At 44.0% G+C, this 14,303-nt stretch overlaps 1 protein-coding gene across 1 annotated transcript in view; it reads left to right on the forward strand.

Moving 5' to 3' along the window:
* The first annotated feature begins 9,753 nt into the window (after positions 1-9,753).
* The window catches only part of KAT7 (lysine acetyltransferase 7), a 44,087-nt gene continuing 39,537 nt past the window's right edge, over positions 9,754-14,303 (forward strand). The window contains exons 1-2 of the mRNA XM_023511269.1: positions 9,754-10,073; positions 13,708-13,855. Coding sequence (XP_023367037.1) covers positions 10,059-10,073; positions 13,708-13,855 — 163 coding nt within the window. The 5' untranslated portion in view covers positions 9,754-10,058. The remainder of the gene's footprint in view (positions 10,074-13,707; positions 13,856-14,303) is intronic.

Genomic DNA, 14,303 nt, shown 5'->3' on the forward strand with positions numbered 1-14,303 from the left:
GCTGGGTATTGTGGCAAGCACCTGAAGTCCCAGCTATTCAGGAGGCTCAGGCAAGAGGATTGCTTGAGCCCAAGAATTTGAGGTTGCTGTGAGCTATGATGCCACAGCACTCAACCCCAGAGTAATGAAGTGAGACTCTATCTCAAAAAAAAAAAATGCAAATACCACTCACATAATGTATGAGTACCAACCACGAGTAGTGTTAGGAAGAGAAGTGCAAGGTGCTGTAAGAGTGGGCAGTGAGGGCCTTGATCTAGTCTAGTCCAGAGAGTTCAGGGAAGGGTTTCCTAGGGAAATAACATTTGAGCTAACATCTGAAAGATTAGTGGAAATTGGTTAAGAAGAGTATGAGAGAAGAACATTCCACTCAGAACAGAATATGTGCAAAGGTCCTGAGGTATTATAGAAGGAATCAGTGAACTTCCAAGAACTATGGGAAGGCAGCACAGAGAATGAGGCAGAGTTGTGTGGAATGGGCTTGGAGAGTTAGCCAGAGGACAGACCACATAGGACACTACAGGCCAGGAAAGGATTTGGGTCTTTATCCTCACCATAGATAAGCACACACAATGAAAGTCTTTACAGAAGAGCTGACAATGCCTCTTTCCCCCAGATTACTAATCCTCCTTATTATTGTCTTGAAGGACACCAGTAATGATGGTCTAAACTACTAAAACTACTAGGAACTTTCCCAGTGCCCTGGCATAATGTGGCTATGACTGGCTGGCTTGGTGGGGGGGGGGGCAAATTCATGGATCAGTCCCAGGCTACAGCCCTCAGGAGAGGGATGGCCTCTGCCAGTGTACATGGAAGGGCAGGGTGGAGGGTGGGTGGAGTGTCTGGCCTGAGGTATCAGTTCCACAGTGATGTCTGGAACAGCCCCAAGACTATGGCTCTTGTTCCTAGATAACTCTATCATGTGCACTCCCCCATTTAAATGGTCTACATACCCTGCCACCCTCCCTATAGCAGCTGTGCTCCCCACCCAGTCTGGAGAAGGTCCCTGGATAAGAATTCTGACTCTGCCCAAAGTCTTCGGGTCTTTTTTTTTTTGAGACAGTTTCATTCTGTTACCCAGGCTAGAGTGCCTTGGTATCAGCCTAGCTCACAGAAACTTCAAACTCCTGGGTTCAGGTGATCCACCTGCCTTAGCCTCTTAAGTAGGAGGGACCTTTAATGGGACTACAGGTGCCTGCCACCACACCCAGGTAGTTTTTCTATTTTTAGTAGAAACAGGGTCTCCTTGCTCAGGTTGGTCTTGAACTCCTAAGCCAGCTTCCCAGAGTGCTAGGATTACAGGTGTGAGCCACTGCTCCACTGCGCCTGGCCCAGAGTCTTAAGTCTTGACCTGAGTTAGGCCTCAGTACTGTTGGAAACCATGTATATACAGATATCCTTGATAGTTCTCCAGAGCTATTAATGGAAGCTGTGGGAGAATAGGGTCCTAATGGTTGGACTTGGCATTTCTGAAGCCCTTCCTTCCAGTCATATCTTTGGAGAATAGTTTGGTGTAGTGACATCTGCTGGCAAGGCTAGGTAGTTAATAAAATGACCAGATGCCCAATCATCTTTGTGTAATTTCCAGGATAGCAGGAAAATCATCCTTAATCCCTGAGATTAGATTGGCGTAAGTAACCTCAGTTGGTTAGAGCAAGACTAAGAAGTCCAAAGTTGTTGGTCTGAACCACATATGGGCTGGTTTGCCTTAAATAGAGAAAATGTTTTTCCTAGTTGTGGCCTGTATCCCTCACACTGGCTAGTTGATTCACATTTGGGTACATTTAGTCACAAGGGAGATTGGGTAAGCATATGTAAATGACTCAGAGGGACCCATTCCTGGGAAAGCATCTCCCAACAAATAAAAAGACCCACATTTTACAGAAGGCAGAATGCAGGGCCATTTTTCATCATCCTGCAGTTGATTGGTTTGGGAAACTTTCTGGTTTCTCCCAGTCACTAGGAAAATAGTGTCTACAGAACTGTCTTCGAGGTTCTTATAATGGGCAAGAGTGACCATGGCTAGTAAAGTGGCCACTCAGCATTTGGCTGGGATAAGACATAACCTGCCTCCTCACTGCTTTCAACCACACCACCTACATATTTTGTTTACAGTCTTGCTCTTTTTCAATAGCACGTGTATTTGACAGAGTTTACTACTAGATATAATTGGGATGCCAGAAGGAGAATGGGGAAAAACACTAAAGAAATACTTATGAAGCAAATGTTCTGTCACCTAATGACTCTGGTATATAATTGAATGTGGCTCAGAAAAAGCATCGACCTATCTGTCTTTCAAACTTAAAAGGAAATCATCAAAAAACCCAGTAGAGAAATTAGTAGCGACTAGGATTTCACAGAAGGGAAAATAGAACTACAACTAAACACATGAAAGACTGAAGTACATTTCACTAGAAATAAAAAGTGCTGAAGTGCTGTTTTCATTTTTATTAAAATTGTAGGATTTTAAAAAGAGGTAATACTAAGTTTGGGGAACAATGACTTAAAATGACACTCTCACACTAATGGTGATGCTGTAAATTTGTGCAAGTCTTCAGGGAAGGGAATAAAGCAATACATAAGAGGCAGAAATAAAAACAGGAGAGAGCTATAAATACATGCTCACACTCACTGGAGCATTACCTGACATCAAAGAGGTTCAGTAACCCCACAACAGGGGAATGAGAGCACATTACATTCTTGCACCATAGTATAATGTCACATACCGATTATAGTTATGACTATGAGAACTGTAGTAGAACCTCCACAATTGACCACCTCTCTACATTGACCATCTTCTTAAACTGACCAAATATTCATAGACTGGACATGCTCTACATATATGTATCAGTAGTGTAGGCCTAGTTCCTTATGTGGACCATCTCCAAACGTTGACCAGTTTGTTACAGTCCCTTGGGTGGTCAACTTACAGAGGTTCTACTATGGCAAATGTTGAGCATATATAAAAAACACAAAGTTTCATGTAAGCAGCAAGTGCATCTGTATTAAAATGTGCACATAGGTAGAGGCAGGAGGATAGCTTGAGGCCAGGAATTTGAGACCAGCCTAAGCAACAAGTGAGATGCTGTCTCTACAATAAATGAATAAATATCCAGGAGTAGTGGCCTGTGCTTGTAGTCCCAGCTACTGTCTGAAGTGGGAGGATCACTTGAGCCCAGCCGGGGCAACACAGTAAGACTCTGCCTCTAAAAAATAAATACATAAAAATTTAAAAATTTGTATTTTAAAAATTTTTTGAGACATGGGTGGTGCCTGTGGCTGAAAAGGGTAGGGTGCTGGCCCCATATGCTGGAGGTGGTGGCTTCAAACCCAGCCGCAGTCAAAAAAAAAAATTTTTTTTTTGAGACAGAATCTTACTCTGTTGCCCTGAGTAGAATACCATGGCGTCACAGCTCACAGCAACCTCAAACTGTTGAGCTTAAGTAATCCTCTAGCCTCAGTCTCCTAAGTAGCTGGGATTATGGGTGCACACTATAATGCCCAGCTAGTTTTTCTTTTCTTTCTTTTTTTGTTTTTTGCAGTTTTTGGCCAGGGTCAGGTTTGAGCCCACCACCTCTGGTATATGGGGCCGGCGCCCTACTCCTTTGAGCCATAGATGCTGCCCAAGTTTTTTTATTTTTTGTAGAGAGGGAGTTTCACTCTTGCTCAGACTGGTCTCAAATTCCTGAAATTAAGCAATCCACTGCCTTCAGCCTCCCAAAGTATTAGGATTATAGGCGTAAGCCACTGCACCCAGCTAAAAAATCTGAAAATTTTAAAAATGGGTACATAAAATGTATACATGTAGAGAAAGACTAGAAGGCAATATATAAAGGATAAAAATAGCTTTGGGGCAGCAGTGAGATTAAGGATGTCTTTTACTTTCCTTAAAAATATATTTAGTGGCTGGTTACGGCAACTCATGCCTATAATCCTAGCACTCTGGTAGGCTGCTTGAGCTAAGGAGTTTGAGACCAGCCTGAACAAGAGCGAGACCCCGTCTCTACTAATAATAGAAAAACTAGGGCAAGAAGATAGCTTGCACCCAAGAGTTTGAGGTTGCTGTGAGCTATGATGAAGCCATGGCACTCTACCCAGGGCAACAGCTTAATACTCTGTCTCAAAAAAGAAAAAAAGGTATTTAGTGTTATTACACTGGGTTAATTGATTTTGAAAAGGAGAAGGGCGTTGAGGGGAGGTGAAAGTCATACTCTTCTAGCTCCTTCCTATACACATGTGTCCTAAATTGACAGAGGGGAAGGACTGCATCTGTTTATTCAGTGTATACTCAGCTTCCAGCCCAATGCCTAGCACATATCAGGTGCTGGATAAAGATATTTGTTGAATGAATAAATGAAAATGCCTCCAGTTTAAATGTCTCAACCCATGGTTACTGGGTACATTTCAGTCTGGGAAATAAAGAAGAACTTTATTTTTTGCTGGAATCAAAAAATGAAGGCCTATTCACAATGGCAATTCCCTGGTCTTCTTGGTAAGTGAATTTGGGCATGGAGAACCCAGCGAGAGACAGTCTGCTAAGGAAAACCCAATTACCAGTGAGGAACATATGTTGCCCTGAGGCCTCTGCTGCCATAACAACATCTTGTAACTATAACTACAGCCCTGGAGGGCTTTGGCCCCATCAAATATGGAAAAGGATGTCTTCATCATAAGACAGCTTTGTGCCCCACTGCCTTCCCTAGGGTGCCTGGATCAGGCAAGGAAGGCAGAGAGGTGGAGGAAGGGGGGGAGATGAAGGGCAGGGGTAGGAAGAGAACTGCTATTGAATCAGGATCAGAGTGATTTTTTAAGCAATTTTCAAAATGTGGTTATTTGACTGTTTAGCTTTGGTAGTTATTTATAACCCCAGCTGCAGAGGCGGAGACCTGCGCCTGAGCCTGCTGGGATCTGTCCAATAAATAATTTCCCCCAGGGTGGGGCTGGGGCTGGGGCTGGGGGTGAAGGGTGATATAAGAACCAAATTAACAAGTGGCCAGAAGGTAAGAGAAGTTCCAGGCCATTTCCTTCAACGGTAGGGAAGAAGGGCTCATTAGTGATTGTGCTGACTCTATTTTTAAATAAACTGCAAATGAAAAGATTTTAGTATGAATTATGTTCACATCAGCAGCCTCCAAGATTCTCCCAAAGGGATAGAGACTAGACCAATACTTTGACTCAGAAGTTGTAAGATTGGCAAGGCTACATTAGTATTGTCTTTAAAAGGTCAAGGCAAATACTTCCCCTACCTTACAATACTGCACACAGAGGAAACGGCTGTGCCTAACCCCTCCTGTCAGAAAGAGGTTAAGAGAGAGGACAACTGGTTTTGTGCAAGTCTTTCCCAACTAAGTCAACAATTGGCAATGGGGTCAGGAATTTGCCATCCCATTTACCGAGCCATTTTAGGTGCCACGCAGTAAGAGAGAGGCTGGAGATGCTGTGGCCATTTGGGCAAGGATCCCAACCTCTAGAAGCAAAGAATGACAGATAAAGAAAAAGAAATCGCCCACCACTTCCAGTCCAGTCTCCTTAGTGGGGCATCAAATACACTGCTTGGACTGGTTCCCCAAACCATTCCTAACTTTTTTTTTTTTGAGATAAGAATCTTACTCTGTTGCCCCAGGCTAGAGTGCCACGGCATCAGCCTACCTCACAGCCACCTCAAATTCCTGGGTTAAAGTGATCCTCCCATCTCAGCCTCCAGAGTAGCTGAGACTTCAGGCGTGCACCTAACCACACCCAGCTAATTTATACCACATCAGTCACCCCCATAGACAATGATGCTTCATACTTCTGTACTTTTGCACAAGCTGTTCCCTTTGCATGGAAAGCCCCTATTTTCCTTGACCACTGGCAAACATTCATTCTATCAAATTCCATTCTTGTTTTACCTCTTTTATGAATCCTTTCCTAAACCTTCCAGATGAAACACTCCACTTCCTCCTCTGTACCACTTCTGAACCTTGCTTTTCCTTCTATTTTTCCATGCAATATTCTACAGTATTTTGGAACTATGAGCTTACTCCCCTGTCTTCCCTACTGGACTCTAAGCTCCTTTAGGGGAAAGATGGTGTTTTTTCCATTTTGGTGTGACTCAATGCCTGGTATGTAATGCCTGGGTAATCACTCTGTATCATTTGAGTTAAAGTGAGGTTGAACAAGCAAAAGCAAATAAACACTGAGGCCAAAATTACACGAAATTAGGTGTTATAGCCATGCCTGGGGTGACTGAAAATATAAATAACAACAGTCATTCATAGAGTAATTACTCTGTCAGGAATTATTTGAAGTGTTTTATAACACACATCTCCTTTATTTCCTGTAACAACCTTGTGAAGCGGACATTAATATCCTCACTTCACAGATGAGAAAACTAAGGCATAGATAAATCTAAAAACTTGTCCAAGACCAATGCAGATAGAAAGTGGCAGAGCTGGCTCGGCACCTATAGCTCAACCGGCTAAGGCGCCAGCCACGTACACCTAAGGTGGCGGGTTCGAATCCCCAGCCCGGGCCCACCAAACAACAATGATGGCTGCAACCAAAAAATGGCCAGGCGTTGTGGCGGGCGCCTGTGGTCCCAGCTACTTGGGAGGCGGAGGCAGGAGACTCGCTTGAGCCCAGGAGTTGGAGGTTGCTGTGAGCTGTAATGCCACGGCACTCTACCCAGGGGGACAGCTTGAGGCTTTGTCTCAAAAAAAAAAAAGAAAGTGGCAGAGCTGAGACTCAGATACAGATCTGACATGAAAGCCTGTGCTGGTGACTAGTAGAACTGATGAATAAAGCAAATTTATGTTCCTATCATCTGTTGGGAAGAGGACTGGGGACCAGGATTATCTACCAAAGTATATAAGGAAGAGTATAAATAAGCAGCAAGTGCAAAATAATACACGTCTATGCCCTAATATCTTGCAAAGAATAAAACAGGAAAGATTTTCATATATATATATATTTTTTATTATTATTTTTTGAGACAGAGCCTCAGGCTGCCGCCGTGGGTAGAGTGCAGTGGCGTCATTGCAGTATTTGTCATTGTTGTTTGGCAGGCCCAGGGGGCATTCGAACTTGCCAACTCTGGTGTATGTGGCTGGCGCCTTAGCTGCTTCAGCTACAGGTGCCGAACTTAGGAAAGATTTTCTTTTTTTCTTTATTTTGAGACAGAGCCTCAAGCTGTCCCCTGGGTAGAGTGCTGTGGCATCACAGCTCACAGCAACCTCCAAATCCTGGGCTCAAACAAGTCTCCTGCCTCAGCCTCCCAAGTAGCTGGGACCACAGGTACCCACCAAAACGCCCAGCTATTTTTTGGTTGCAGCCATCATAGTGGTGTGGCGCACCACCGCGCGGGATTCGAACCCACCACCTTAGGTGTATGTGGCTGGCGCCTTAGCCACTGGAGCCACAGGCGCTGAGCCAGGAAAGATTTTCTAAAGAAATAAATTTTAAAAAGGATTGGGAGGTGCATCCAGACAAGAAGAAAAGCCCATGACAAAGTATAAAGAAAGTGTAAGACAGGGAGAACTGCAGAGAGTGCATATGAGAAGTCTGGTAGATGAGGATGGACAGAGGGCAACCAGTCAAAGGCTTTGAAAGTATCAGTTCCTCTTTGGGGAACTTATTGTCATGATAAAAATGGCCCTCAAAGTAAAGATTATATTTGGTTACAAAAGAAAGAAAGAAAGAAAGAGCTTTTAAGATTTCCCCTTTCAGTTGCGCATGGTGGCACGCCTGTAGTCGCAGTTACTTGAGGCTGAGGTGGGAGAATCACTTAAGCCTAGGAATTCCAGATCAGACTGAGCAAAAGAAGGCTAGAGCAGTTGTTCTCAATGTGTGGGTTGTGACCCATAGGAACTGTATTAAAGGTTTCATGGCATTAGGAAGGTTGAGAACTACTGGGCTAGAGTCTGTCTGGAGAAGGGAGGAGGACAGATTCCCCTCCCCAATCTAATTATACTTAGTTGGTCTCTAATCTCAAGTACTGTAAACATTTTTTTCCTTATCATCATATTTCTATCTGACTGGTGTTAGTTTTCTCATCTTTCTGCCAGCGTGTACACTTTCCAAGGACAAGAACCACATTTAAATGAAATTGTAAACTCTTTAATGTCAGCTGCAGTGTTAGAGAATCCAGTGTAAGAGATTAACTATATTGAGCACTCATAATGCTAGTACTACGTATTTGTGTGATGGATGCTTAGGTCAGGATAAGATCTTATTCTAAAATACTAATTTCCAGGGAAGGATACTTTACCACCTGTGACTGCTGTATATTCAGAGACCGTAAAGGGTAATGATATTCTTACTGACCAGCAAGCCATTTACCGTGGGTAGAACAAGGTCTGGGCACTAATTAGAAAGGGTGATGTGAAAGAATTAAGATACTCTCTCAGCATAAGAGATTCTTATCACCAGTCAGGGATCCAGAACACAACAAGAGCCACCTCAGGAACGTATTAGTAAATGCAAAATAGCAGAGTAACAGTATGAAATTAAATGCTTAAGTGTAGAGGGGACAAAGAAGAAATGCAAGCCATCGTCAAATAGGTTCTTATGAGTAGCTCAACCTAAGTAAGTTATCAAAGGTATTTAAACCAAGCACTAAAAGCTAAATATTAAGTACAAAAAGCTGCTTGTGTCAACAGTGGCCCAGGATATTCCCAAGGAGAGTGCTGGCTAAGGGTCAGGAACTTTAACTCTTCCCAGTTCTCTTTTTAGTACATCAATCAGATGTTTACATTCTGCTGCTTTGTTCTTTAGCCCTGCTCCTGGGGGGAAATTTCCATCTTAATTGGCCACAAGTTGAAATGGGGGAGGGAGTCCAGGATCCTAACTTAATGACTGAGCTAGCCTGGATTCTACCCAGTCGCTCTAGACCAAGACTTTTCCTCTACGGAGGTTAAATTCTCAAAGCCTGCTCTCCACTTTCCAACCTCTTCTTATAACTCTTGTTCCAACCTAATATCAGGGAGCAACTTCTCCTTCCTAGGCGCTGTCATTATTATTTAAATATCCATTCTTTTGGGGGCTTCAACTTCACTAAAAATATTCCTTTCTTTTCCTCCTTCTCCTAATTCATACATCTGGATTCCAGAAGTCATATGGGCTAAAATGGGTTCAACAGCTTCTCCGACTATGGAACAGCACCCTCACATTAAAGTCACATTTTTCACCCCTGGCCACCCAGCGCTCTCAAACCCAAACACAGTGGGGGAAGGAAGTGGGCGCTCACCGCAGAGCTAAATTGGGAATTCTTTGGAGCTACAGCTTCTGGAAAATGTTTTTGCCTCCCCAAGCGTTGTGCACGACTAACTTTCTTTCTTTCTTTCTTTTTCTAACTTACTTTCTGTTCTCTAAAGGTAAGAACAGTGTCTCCTCTGCTAGACAGGAACTTCCTGAGGACACTACTCTTTCGTTCCTTTTTCAAGCCCCCATTCCCATTCCTTTGAGACACGAGATGGCTGTTAAAAGTTTCCTGTGTAAACTATCCTTTTCCAACTTTGAGTTTATATGACACACAGAAATGTCTTAGTTAATTAGGCAAGGAAGGGGTTAAATTTCAGCAACCTGATGGATTCCGGGGATTTCCTTCTCCGACTCCCTAAATTAAAACAACCAGGAAGGGAAATTTTGCCCAAGATAAAGATGAGAACCATTTACTCTGACTGTAAGGATTCTGCCCCAAATAAGAATGGCTACCCACGTCCACAAAGGGTGCCACTTACCTAACTAAAAATGGCAGGCCCGGGTTCCCACTATTGCAGTCATTTTCTTGCCCAACTCCAAAATGGCACCCACTAGCTTCATCAAAAGGAGACAACCTCCCAGCACCCTCTCTGGCCCGTAACGTCATGTGACGCGAGACCCAACCGGAAGTGAAGGAAAAAGCGCTTCAGCCCGCGGCGCCTGCGCAGAACGCTCTAGACGCTGAGAGGTAGGAGGCACTTGGGATCGTCTGCAGGATTGGGACTGCTATAGAGGCCGCCACGGAGCCCGCCGGAGCCACCGTTCCTGCTGCTGCTGCCGCCGCTGCCCGAATCGGAACCGTCGGGCCGCAGCCGCCGGCAATGCCGCGAAGGAAGGTGAGAAATGCGAGAGAAGGGATGGCGGGTTTCTAAGGACAGTAGATCGAGCAGCGTGACGCAATTGGCCACGCCTCATAGTGGTTGACTTCCAACTTTCCCCTCCTCCGATCCTAGCTTAGCCATCCTCTTTTCTGTACATACCCAACAGAAAAATGTGGGCCCGACCCTGGCCTCGGCCTATGCTCGCAACTATTCCCGCCCTCTGCTTGCCTGGATCGGAGGCGTTCTTATTGCTAATTGGTTGCCGAAGCGCGTAGAAACGTATTGATTGGCTGGTGACTCCGCCTATTTGGGCCCAACGGTCACCTCCCCGCGTGCGGGGGTGGTGTCTAGGTCCGGCCCTAGCGTTTTCCAACTGGCTGGAGAGAACGATCCCTCCTCTCCTGATTGGCCAGACTTGGCAGTCTGTCGCGTAGGGGCGCGGTTTAGCAGGACCTCGATTGGGCGGCACGAATCCCCGCCTTTCTGGGTAGGGATGCTGATAGGCGCAGAGGCGGAGTTTGAGGTCTTTCCTTTCCTGGTGGGGGGCACAACAAAGCCGAGAACTGAGTAGTGGAAAGCCAGCGCCCACTCCCAAGGGATCCTACTCAGGGTTTTTGCACCTCAGCCTTAATATTTACTTATTTGCTTAGTTCGTAGAAATAAACAACTTTCTAGAAGTAGAGAATTTGTGAGATCACCTAGGAACGACCCCTTCCTCTTCTTTTTACAGCTATACAAACGACTAAAGGAGTGCCCCAAGCCACTCAGTGGAAGTGGCGGAGCCAGAGCTATGGAGCAAATCGAAATCAACTCAGAACAAATCTAATTAAACAGATGCTTATTGACTGACTACTTGGTACTTGGTGGCTGCTGGGGATTCAGTAAATAGACATGATTCCTGGCTTACACACGTCACAGTCTGATGGGGGGAAACATGTAAATAACTGTAGAAGGATTTAGTAAATTCTTTATTTGGAGGCATGTGTAAAGTGTTACAGGAGAGAGATGAAAGAACAATTAAATCTGCTTTGGAGTAATGATGGGGGGTAGATTGGTGAAGAGCTGAGTCCCAGGTTGAAGCCAGGAGGGGATGGTCCCAGGTCAAAGATTGAAGTATCTGCGTAGCTGAACTACAGTAGTGATCTTTAAGATTCTCCCTTTATCCTAGAGATTTTCTGTGACTCTCCGGTCTCGATCCATTTCTTGGTAGGTTACTTTAGACATATTTGGAAAGCTGCATGGTATTCTTGTTTATTTCTATAGAAATTTTTCTCTTCACAGAGGCTTTCCAGGTTAAAAATGTATGCTCTTTAATGTCTTCTAAAATGACCTAAGTTGGCAAGGTATTTGTGTTAAGGATCACCAAACGCAGGAATAGTATTGGTACTTTGGAATATGTCCACCTTCCCCTTTCTCCATTTCCCAAATACAAATAATTCTCAAAAATGTAAGTTTTCAAGTAACTCATTTGGTGGTAAACTTTTCTTTCTTTCTTTTTTTTTACTTTTTGTACATATGGCTTTGACACTTTTTAGTTAGCTGGGCACTCTAACACCATAGTTCACAGGTGGTAAACCTTTCTTAAAATTGCAGGAAGTTACTTATGGTTTTCATCTCATTTAGTGTGACTGTTTATATCTTGCAGCAGAAATACTACTGTGTTTGATTATGGGGTGTTACTTGCAGGATATATGCAAAATACTCTTTTTCTAAAAAAAATTATGAATTCCAAAGATAACTGGTCCTATGGGTTTTTTTTTTTTTTTGGTTTGTTTTTTTGGGGTTTTTTTTTTTCAGTTTTTGGCCAGGGGCAGGTTTGAACCCGCCACCTCCAGTATATGGGGGCTGACACCCTACTCCTTTGAGCCACAGCCGCCACCCCAATGAGGTACCTGGTCTTATGAGTTTTGAATAAAGAATGGGTAGTTTAGGTGGTGCCTGAGCTCAGTGGGTAGGGTGCCGGCCACATATACCCAGGCTGGCAGGTTTGAACCTGGCCAGGGCCAGCTAAACAACAATGACAACTGCAACAAAAAGCTGGATGTTGTGGCCAGTGCCTGTAGTCTCAGCTACTTGGGAGGCTGAGGCAAGAGAATCACTTAAGCCCAAGATTTTGAGCAGTTGCTGTGAGCTGTGATGTCACCGCACTTTACCGAGGTGTAGAATGGGTAGTTTGAATCTTTTTTTTTTTTTTGAGACAGAGCCTCAAGCTGTCCCCCTGGGTAGAGTGCCGTAGCATCTCAGCTCACAGCAACCTCCCACTACTGGGCTCAAGCGAGTCTCCTGCCTTAGCCTCCCAAGTAGCTGGGACCACAGGCGCCCGCCACAACGCCCGGCTATTTTTTTTTTTTTTGGTTGCAGCTGTCGTTGTTTGGTGGGCCCAGGCTGGATTCGAACCCGCCACCTTGGGTGTATGTGGCTGGCGCCTTAGCCACTTGAGCCACAGGCGCCCAGCCGGTAGTTTGAATCTTTGTATTGTTTTAGCAAATACTTTTCCATTTCTGGCTTAATAAAGACAATGGTGTTAAGATTCAGTTGATAAGAGTTATCTTTATGGCTAATTACTCCTCAAGAGGCTAATAATTGACAAATAATAGTGATTATTTTTTGAAACAGTTTCACTTTCTTACCCTCCATAGAGTGCTGTGGCATCACAGCTCACAGCAACCTCAAACTGTGGGCTCAAGTGATCCTCTTGCCTCGGTCTCCCAAGTAGTTGGGACTATTGGAGCCTGCCACAATGACTGGCTATTTTTAGAGACAGGGCCTTGCACTCCTGAGCTCAAGCGATCTACTTGCCTCGGCCTCCCAGAGTGCTAGGATTACAGGCGTGAGCCACCTCACTGGCTGAGGGCTCTATTTTTCTTTCTTTCTTCCTTTTCTTTTTTTTCCATAAAGAGTCCCAGGCAAGGTTCGAGCTCACTTCTCAAGGTTTGCAGGACCAGCACACTAACTACTGAGCTATGGGACCCAGCTACAAATCATTATAAATTTAAAAAATGCTTTTGAAAATGTTTTTGGATACCCATCAATCTTCATGTGCAAGCTGCCTTTTTCAGCACTTTTGGCATTCATGTGGAGAAACTTCAAGGATAGATGTTATAAGAAAAATAATTTTTATCTTTTTCTGCTTAAGTTCTTTTGGGTTTAGAGTTGTGGACTATGATATTTTGAAATAGTTCATGTCTTTTTAAAGATGTGGTAGCTGTTCATAGAGTCTTTGAACAAAAGCATCTCTAAAATTAAATGGGGCGTAGCACCAACATTTTTCTCACTACCTTAGATGGTTTTTTTCCTTTTCTTTTTGCATGATCATGTCAGCCAGCCAGATCATTTGGAGTTGGGTACTTTTATTACGAGTTTGTGGTACTGATCTCAAAGTGGACTTGGTTCAGAATTAGTGGTAATACAGTAAAAAGTAATTTTCTTCATTTATTTAAGAAAGATGCCTTATTTGTAGGTTGTTCCTTTTCAGTGTCCCAAATAAAGGGAAGTTGGCTCTAAGCAGGGAAGGGAAATGTTTGAGGAATTCTTTCTTAGGTTTGAACTTGGTGTTCCCAACATCACAGTTTGTTTTGTTTCCAGTGTGTTAATGCAAACCCACAGAGTAAATGCTTCAGTGCTAATGTCTGGATCTATGGTATTACAGAGGAATGCAGGCAGTAGTTCAGATGGAACCGAAGATTCCGATTTTTCTACAGATCTTGAGCACACAGACAGTTCAGAGAGCGATGGCACATCCCGACGATCTGCCCGGGTCACCCGCTCCTCAGCCAGGCTAAGCCAAAGTTCTCAAGGTAAAAGTCTTCCTTCTTCCTGACCACTGCTCACAGATGACTGGCGGGTCATCATGCAATGGTGTTTAATATGGAAACTGGTGCCTTGGCTTGCCGTCGATGACAGTACACCTGAAGACTGATAAAATGCAGAGCAAATGCAGAAATAGCATGTCTTTAATAGGGCTTAGACCCAAAGGAACTGTGGCTGCTATAGTGGACATGAAACACATGTATGTTTTGAGTCTTTCTTTCTTTTTTTTTTTTTTTAGCTTGTTATCTCTCCATCAGTAAAATGGGAACATTATCCCTTCACTTTCTGTTAGAATGGCTTGGGCTTAGGGACTGGAAGCACAGATGGGCAGCAAGTTTAGAATTGTTTAACTTAACAACTATGCCATGGTGCTAAAGGAGTATGCATTCTTTAGAAACCATAACTTTGGGGTGGTGCTGGTGGCTCAGTGAGTAT

Source organism: Otolemur garnettii, unplaced genomic scaffold (assembly GCF_000181295.1).
Source record: "Otolemur garnettii isolate 467f Iridium unplaced genomic scaffold, OtoGar3 scaffold00018, whole genome shotgun sequence".
In the NCBI taxonomy this organism is placed as follows: domain Eukaryota; kingdom Metazoa; phylum Chordata; class Mammalia; order Primates; family Galagidae; genus Otolemur; species Otolemur garnettii.